The following is an 8,854-nucleotide window of genomic DNA, read 5'->3' on the forward strand; positions in this document are numbered from 1 at the left end:
TATGATAAATTCACTCAGCTGGAGTTCAGAAGGAGAACAAAAAAGAGTTCAAGCTGACTGGACCTCACCACAGGCCACCACTGGTACCATTGGAAACACGTGTGTGTGTGTGGGGGGGGGGGGGGGGTCCAGTGCACAGCACCCGCTAACCTGCTAATAGCCTCCATTTGTAAGACAAACATTGGAGAAGGTTAACACCGGCTCCCATAAGTATAAATGTTATTTTCTTTTTTAAAATATATAATTTTTACATATTATATATTTTTACATATTATAAATTACATAACATTATAGTGGAAATATTTATTTTTTACAGATATTGTAGTGAATGAAGTCATATCCTGATAAAGAAGTTGATATTTTAATCAAAAGAAAAAAATATTTTACATGGACAAGATTTATTTGACGACATTATTAGTGGAAAAATAGCGAATAACGTTTACATATTAGGGAATAAAAAAATGTAGTTGAAAAAATAAATGTGATAAATTTTAATGTCACTAGATAAAAAGCTATTTTATGAGGAAAAAGTTGAAAACAGAAAAAAATTAATTACAAGAAGGAAAAAAATCGAACGAAAAGGCGCCATGTGAGGCGCCTTCCTCTTCTTCTTCCGTTTAGGACCATGGCGGCGTTCCAGCCGTGTCCTTCTGCTAAAGTCATTTTCTCTCAAAAAGGAATTAATTTCCTTTCGGCGTGGCCCACTTGCTCACCCCCCTCTTCAGTCCAGCCCAGAACATGCCGACATTTGCAGTCGCCGTGACAACCGAAAAAACTCAACTTGACATTAGTTTGTCATTTACAAAAATAACTTGAGCTACTTATTCGTTTCGTATTTTCAAATTTTTTTTTTCCACTGTCCTGTCACTAAATAAATGAACCATGCTATTTTGCAGCTCACTTGTTCTTCGATGTAACAAAACGACTTCTGTGTTTGTCAACAGTGATGCGTTGGCCAACAGGAAACGGAGCCCACTCGCGTGAGAGTCGCTCCAGAGGAAGCAACGAGGATGACCACAACGTTGGTCTTCCTTTGGGGAGGTCACAGGTGACGTCTCGTTCCTCGTCACGCAAACCACACCAGCCTAGATGATCATAACAAAAGTCCTTGGCCTTTCTGTGGTTTCAAATTTTGTAGCCGCTGAACAGAGTCTCGAGTGTTTGTCGTTGGAAACGGGTAAAATGGCTTCTTCAAAGCAAAGGTAGGCGTACTGTAGGTTTTTGGGTCGAGGTTTTTTGTGGGTCTTGTCATAAGAGACAAGTCTACCAAGTTTTATGTTGCATAAAGAAACAAATTGGAAGATCCCTGGAAATTGACCAGAATGATCCGAAAACGGCTCTCAAACCAAAATGGCAGACCCCTGCATCTTTTCAAATGTGTCTCCTTGAGACTTTTTTTGTGGCTCTATGCATGATAGACAAGCCTGCCAAATTTCATGTTGCAATTTCAAAGCGTAGTTTAATGCTCGTTTTTCTAGGTGTCGATTTTAACCTGGCTGAACACACCTGCAAAAAGTGCTGACATTGTGATTTATTGGGCCTTTGGAATATTAAGCGTGAAGCAAAGTAAGCAGTTTGAAGCGGGCCTCCGCTCCCTAAAAACGTCCTTCGTTTCCTTGAGGCTCCCGGCAGATTTATGGCGGCGTTCCTTTTGCATGCACGCCGTCCCTCGGTGAGCCGGCCTCCCTCTCACGTTACACCCTATTTATAACAGCCCCTCGCCAGGCTCCCTGACTTCCCCGAGACCTCCTCCCAGCCTCCACGCTCCCCCCCTCGACATCCGAGAGACTCCGCTCGACTCGACTCGGTTCATCCCGCTCCGAACCGGAGACCGAGCGGATTAAGCCGGGAAAGGACGTCCCTCTCCTCTCTTCTTTTTGGAACTTTCCGGAGCTCTTGGATATGCGCTGCCGGTTGCTTTAGGAGCTTTTGCCATGGATCACACGCTTTTCGGCTGCTTGCGGAGCCCCCACGCCCCGGCTCAGGGTCTGCACCCGGCCGCCTTCGCCCCGTCCCCGCTCACCCTACACGGACGCTCGGACCACGTCTCCTACCCCGACCTGGCCTCATCGTCGTCCTCGTCCTCCACGTCCTCGCCGTCCACTTGCATCATCTCCAGCTACGCCCCCGACGACGGGCTGTACCACCCCCACCACCACCCGCAGCAACACCCGCACCACCACCACCACCACCGCGGCCACCACCCGGCCCCGCAGAGTCAGCACCACACGGCCGCCGCCTGGCACATCCCGCACATGTCACCCGGGGGAGCGAGGGCCAACCTCTGCCACCCGCACTCCCACCTGTCCCATGACGGGGGTCCCGCCGCCCAGGACTTGGCCCACGCCGGGGGGCCCGCGATGGGCGCCACCACGCCCGGCCTGGGCGGCAGCAGCACCCCCACTGGGGCCGCCTCGGAGTTTGGCAGGCCCACGCTGTCGCCTGCGGAGGCAGAGAAGAGGAACGGAAAGAGGAAAAGTGACAGTTCAGGTATAAATACTAACATTTCCGTACTGTGCGGAAAGTAAAGTGATTTTTACATCTAATTCACTTACACTCTCGCACAGGCCATGTCAAACTCATTTTTCGTCACAGGCCACATCGTGGTCATGATTTCCCTCAGACTGTCAAATGAATGACTGGAAATCATACAAATAGTTATTAAAAATACATAATTGACCCGATATTTAATTTTATATATTAGTTTCAACTTGAATTAGAACATGTGGCAGTCAAATACAAGATATGGGATAAACAAATATTAAAAGTTGACAGTTTAATCAAGATTTGCTGCCAAAATAAGCAAATCAGTTCAGCAAGAAATATAAAGTCGGCACCTTTGATTTGCTTTAGTGGGCCACTTAAAATTGATTTTTTAATATGAAATTAGTGGCTCTTTTTTTTTAACAAAAGAAAGAAAGAAAATACATAATAGCCATGGTTTATCAAGGGAAAGAGGACTTTGTGACTCGGGGATGTATTTTGACTCAAATATAAGGCGGTTAAAAATGACATTTTATATATTTGAGTATATAGCACCAATCAGTAACTAAAACTCGAATGGACTGCTACTTACATCTGTTTGTTTGGTCGATATTTCTTTAGCAACATTCTGTAAAATGGATTTTTTTTCAAGGCTTGAAACAGGATTTCCCAATTAGGATTTCGTAAATTCAATCCACCCAATTGGACCAATAACACTGACAATTTCAAACCGACCTAAATCTGCTTTCGTTTGACATGAGACAAGTGCAAAGGAGTTGCATTTTCCCTTATTTGAATCCACTAACCTTATAAAAATGTGTCATCAATTCCAGTGAGCACATTTATCTTCCCATTTCAGCAAAGAGACACTCATGACCCCTCAAATGAGCTGAGCATGATGTTCCATATAAAAACAAATGACGGTGCACCATAGACGCCAGCAGCACGCACACACATTGGTCTTGCAGGCATCCCCGCTGACCCACCAGATCTTTTCCCACCTGCGCTCATCGCCGCTATCCATCACCAAGGCCATCGCCTCACTGGCGTCGTCGGCGGCAACGTGATCTCTCAGAGCCGCTTTTCGCCGCGCTGGTCTTTTAAAGGCCTCCTTTGTGTACGCAGGCCATTTGTGTTTTTTTTTTTTTGCTTTTCTTCACACAAACCACGACCTTTAATCTATTTATTCCATCAACAGAATTTATTTAAAAAAATGTGTGATTATGAAAAAATAAGGCTTGAATTATTGTTGATTAGCATTTTTGTTTTAATAATTGGTAACATTTTTTTTTTTTTTAAATAACAATGATAACTTATAATGTTTCTTTTAGTTACATTTTAGAGTTGCAGAAAAAAATTATTTATATATATATATGCCCATTTTTTTTTCTTTTTTTAAACATGATGACAGCACTCCTCACCACTCACGCTCACACTCACATTCCCAAACTCACACCCACACACACACCTTCTATTTCCTTAAATGATTTGCAAGATGATCTTTGACCCCTCCCTCTCCTGCTAATCCTCCCCCCCAGTCCCCCAATAACTCCAGTTAGCACACTGATTAGCACGTAGCCTGCTGACTCAATCAGCTGTCTAAATATCAGTTTGAGGCCGGCTCCAGTTTCACCATCTGGAACCCCCCAAACCAACAATAAAAACGGAAAGGGAAAGAAATTGTAGAAAAAGCAACAAAAAGGCAAGAGACGTATCATCGATTATTATTATTATTTTTTTAATTCATTTATTTTTTTAGGGGCATTATCCCACCAAAGCATACATTAGTAACTTGAACACACACATGTGCACACATACACAAGCTCATATTTACGTTTTCCTTGCCCCATTGGTTATTGTTAATTAATAAAATAAAACAAATAATATTAAATATGCTAAATCTGAATAATATAATATTTGAGTCATTATTTGAATTTATTAATGTATTACCGTATAAACAATTTAAAAATCCACACTTTTTCGGTAAAAGTAAAACAAAGGTTATATGTCTGTTTGGAAAGTCCACTCTGTTTTGTTGCTTTTTTTTCCATCTTGAAGAAGGAAAACATTTTGGATGGACTCTCGGTGTCATGCGCGTCTAATATAATATCACTTGAGGAAAACTATTTTCCATTCTTCGAAAAAGTCTCTGGGTGTTTTCCCTCAGATTGTTCCTCCTTTATTGTGGAGGCTTGCAAATTGCTGTAATTGCTGTGTTACAAAAAAGGCCCTTGCTCGTTTTTGAACTTTATTACGTTTTCATGCAGTGTTTACCACCAGAGAGAGCGAGCGAGAGAGCGAGAGGCCCGATTTGGAAAACCTAAAGCGGTCGTTCGAGGGAGATCCTCTTTCGGGGGTCCCTGAGGTGAAGACGTGGGGCTTAGCACCTTTGGGCAATCTGGCTTCCAGCTCTCGGGGCCCATTTACACTTTGACTCACCGTTTTAGCACGTGTTACATGAGAAATTGCTATGCCCTCGTTAAAACCTTGTTTTCCCCCACCACTGCGGACTTTAAAAAAATTATAACCGATGTTAGCCAAGTACGCTAACTAGCAGGCTAGGGTTGCTAGCTCACCAGCTAGCGCTAATTCTCTCCAGGAGTGAGATTTAAAGTACCTTTCCACCGTACAAAAACTTTCCCAAGTACTTCCAAAAAAAGGCAGAAAAACAAGCCTGGTTTATCCAGTAAAAACAGACACATATATTTTCATTCAATTTCAAGGCTAACAAATAAACAGAACTCAAATTAAATCCTATAAGATGACTCAAGGCTTTAAAAAAAGACTTTTGTGTGTGGATCAAAGACGGAAAAGTCACGTAAAAACATACGTCGCGATGAAAATAAACGCAAGCCACATCAAGCTTCTTTTGACGATTACCACATATAGTACAGTATTGTTTATGGAGCGTGACTTGACTATTCGGAGAAAGTCCCGATTGGAGTTATGTTGTGGTTATAGTTAAAGAAAACAAAATGAGGGACGTATGGAAAGGCTAAAAATAACTGTAATAATCCGGCAGAGTCGCAGGATGGCAGTCTGAAGTGCGAGCTGAGCGGCAAACCGCGCAAGGAGAGGACGGCCTTCACCAAGGAGCAAATCCGAGAGCTGGAGGCCGAGTTCGCGCACCACAACTACCTGACCCGACTACGCCGATACGAGATCGCCGTCAACCTTGACCTCACCGAGAGACAAGTACGTACTTTTTTTCCTGAATATGGTTATGGGTTAAAAAAAAAAGACAACGATATGTATATAATGTACTTCTGCTATTCAACCTGCTCTAATGTGACGGACGAGTCGGACGAATCGAGATAATCACTGTCAGGTGTCTTCACAAACATTCCATTTTTTTCCCCTACAATACTTCTGAATGACCTCGTAGCAATGAGAGAACATTTCACGCTGGATGAGTGCAGACAATGATGGACTGTTTAGCACACATTTCAACTATTTCATCCTCCCTAGTGAAATCACACTTTTAGCAAGGGGGGGTGTTGAGGTGTGCTAGTTCTTGAGAGGATGTGTTGCTGTGGAGAGGTCACGTTAGGTGACGCCGCGTCCCGAGGGAGGGAGAGGTAATCGGGGTCTGGAAAGTGTCCAGGGTTTCATGCGGAAAAAGGCCTCCATGACCTAAAAGCAATCCGCTGTGAATTTCATACACTCGAGACAAATGTTTACGCTCTCAGGCGTGTGACCAAGACAATTTAGAAAATAAATCCATAATACCCTGGCCTAGGCTGAACTCGTGATTCATTATCTAAGAACATTCTGTAACTTCATTCGTATAATATTAAGACTTTTTGGAAAATACATATTTTTGTTTGTGTGTAGGTGAAGGTATGGTTCCAGAACCGGCGGATGAAGTGGAAGCGCGTGAAGGGCGGCCAGCAGGGGGCGGCGGCGCGGGAGAAAGAACTGGTCAACGTGAAAAAGGGAACGCTACTACCTTCCGATTTTTCCGGCATGGCGACGTTACGCCACTCCACGGACTCGTTGGCCAACGACGACAGTCACGACAGTGACCAGAGCGATGAACACGCTCTGTTATGATTAAAGCCACATCATTAAATGATGACAAACAACGAGTGCAGTGAACCCCCGTTTATTGCAGTGGATATGTTCCAGATCCACCTGAAATAGGAAAAAATCCACAATATAGTGAAACCGTACAAAGTAAAAAATGTTTCTTCCAGTATTCCTTAGCTCCCATTCTCACTTTTAGGAAGACTCTGCTTGCACAGTTCTCCAAATAAAAGATGTGCTTACTCTAAGCTGTTTATTCATATTAGCATAGCTGTTCCAGTAAGCATTAAAACACACAGAAGTAGCACATACAAACAAAAAATGGAACAAAAGATGATCAAATATTGTATCTTCAAATGCAAACGTTCAACAAAAACACATGGAACAAGTTGGCTAGCTTCCTGCTAGCACATAATGTGAATTGCCATTGATGAGCTATCGTTCATTAGCATAGCTGGTAAATAGAAAGTTTCAAACTACTTTAATACAAAAATACATGCAGTTCAAACGAATAATGGGAAATAATAAGCAATTTAACATTATGTTTTGTAAATTAGCATAGACTGTCATTCTAACACTTCAAGTAGCAACACATACAAATGCTACATCGCATCCAGTTGAGCTGAGCATGTTGTAGTATAAACAAGCTAACTACACCAAAATTTAGTTTTGCCTGTAAATTAGCAAGCATGCGAACGATAAAGCGCAATCTTGCGGGGGTTCACTGTATTCCGAAATATTGAAATGTGATCGTTTGGCTACACTGATGTAAACATTCCATGTTTGATTTGCACTGTTGGACTTGGCCGCCGTCAGATTTGTGAAACGTTAACCTGTCGACATCCTTTTTGGAAATAGTCCCTCTTACGGCTCATTTATGTTCCATGTTGGATGAGAACGAAGACTACTCGTTGGAAGCTTACAGATATCTTGCAGTACCATCTGTAAACCACAAGGGGCAGTGATGAGATTCCAAGCAAGGCATGTCCAGGTATGGCAGATACCGTTGAAAAAAACAATCGCCATGAAGCTGCCTCCCATTATGCATTCTTCAAAGATTTTTTTTTGTATTTCGGGAAAATGAGTAAATCCATTCCATTTTTGGTAGTAGCATAAATCAGTCCCTCCTAGATTTCACACACTTCAACTTTTGGCAACTCTGCAGATTACTTAAATATTGTTATGATGCAAATGTTTTGATTGAAAAAAACCCCCAGTATGAATCTTTTAATATTACTACGATATTATAAAAAATAAAACTATTCTCGTGAATTCTTTTTACAAAATATTGTTTTCAAAAATGTGTTTAGAAAAATAATGCAAACTTCGAAATTTTCCTCTAAAATATTTTGACATTTCCCTAAAAAATACACAAACTTTTATTTTAAAGAACCTTTTTACCATAACAAAATCTCCCTTTCCAGTTTTTACTTCCTTTTTGCTGTCTTATCCCCTCCTTGACGTCTGCATTTGTAACCGAACAAATGAGAATTTGATTAAAATGAAGACGAATCGGTGTGAAATCCGAAAGGAACTGATAATCGAACCATCTCGAGTCTGCTGACTGCAGCGTGTGATTCATTGTCAAAGCTTGCCATCTGCAAAAGTTGCTTTTCTTTCCAAGAGGTCATTCGGTTGAGGTTTTTTGCTTCCCGTTTAGGTTGTTTTTAACGCAAAACCTCAAAACGCTAACATGGCGGCCTGTGTAATTTGTCACCTGTCTGTACATTTTTGGAAGGACTTAAAAATTGCCAAGCAAAGGACGTATCGGTGATGATCAGTGATATGTAAATAAATAAGCTGCATTCTTATACGTTTGTATCCGCAGTCGTCGGGTTGTGCCGCAATAAACACTGACCGACTTCACTTGTGATTTACTTTTTTGTGCACGATCGGATTTCCTCAAATGGCAGCTGCAGTCACAAAAATGCCTCCTTCAAATATGTCACAGTTTCTCCAGTTCAAGTCATGATGACAAAATCTGTTTTGGTAATTTCTAGTAATCCAAAATTAATAGATGCTCTAGTTCAAACATTGACTTTTTCTGTTCTGTTAACTGGAATATGAGTGATAATTTAAATAGTTGGTTTATAGTTGTACTTGTGATGTTTTTGGTGATGAGACAAAAGGAGTAAACATCTCGGATAAAAAGAGCAAGATGGACAAAAACTTGAACACTGGCTCAAGTAAGGAGTCAGTGTGTGGAGTGGTGACTTATTTTTGATCTGTGTACATTTGAAATGAGATTAAATCGATTTTGATTGACCAATTTTAGGGAAACAAGGTTAAATTCTTAAAAAAAGTCACTTCAATAACACTGAATAATGTATATGTGAGGGATGTT

At 41.6% G+C, this 8,854-nt stretch overlaps 1 protein-coding gene across 3 annotated transcripts; it reads left to right on the plus strand.

The window, feature by feature from the left end:
• The first annotated feature begins 944 nt into the window (after nt 1-944).
• meox2a (mesenchyme homeobox 2a) lies at nt 945-8,376 on the plus strand. 3 transcript variants are annotated; one of them, XM_037275124.1, is made up of 4 exons: nt 945-1,048; nt 1,479-2,490; nt 5,507-5,679; nt 6,319-8,376. In XM_037275124.1, the coding sequence occupies exons 2-4, from the start codon at nt 1,935-1,937 to the stop codon at nt 6,535-6,537; spliced, it is 948 nt and encodes a 315-aa protein (XP_037131019.1). In that variant the 5' UTR covers nt 945-1,048; nt 1,479-1,934; the 3' UTR covers nt 6,538-8,376. The 3 variants fall into 3 exon arrangements, 2 of the variants coding, with proteins under 2 accessions (XP_037131019.1, XP_037131018.1); XR_005100761.1 differs by lacking the exon at nt 945-1,048 and having other exon boundaries at nt 1,396-2,490; nt 6,319-6,633; nt 6,772-8,376; XM_037275123.1 differs by lacking the exon at nt 945-1,048 and having other exon boundaries at nt 1,396-2,490.
• Nucleotides 8,377-8,854: the final 478 nt, after the last annotated feature.

The sequence above is a fragment of the Syngnathus acus genome, chromosome 16 (genome assembly GCF_901709675.1).
Source record: "Syngnathus acus chromosome 16, fSynAcu1.2, whole genome shotgun sequence".
In the NCBI taxonomy this organism is placed as follows: Eukaryota; Metazoa; Chordata; class Actinopteri; order Syngnathiformes; family Syngnathidae; genus Syngnathus; species Syngnathus acus.

Excerpts from the sequence above, each read along its gene's own strand:
- meox2a (XM_037275124.1), top strand. The coding sequence starts at position 1,935 with ATGGATCACACGCTTTTCGGCTGCTTGCGGAGCCCCCACGCCCCGGCT. Across the intron at positions 2,491-5,506 it reads GAGGAAAAGTGACAGTTCAG|AGTCGCAGGATGGCAGTCTG; the intron begins GTATAAATACTA and ends ATAATCCGGCAG. Across the intron at positions 5,680-6,318 it reads TTGACCTCACCGAGAGACAA|GTGAAGGTATGGTTCCAGAA; the intron begins GTACGTACTTTT and ends GTTTGTGTGTAG.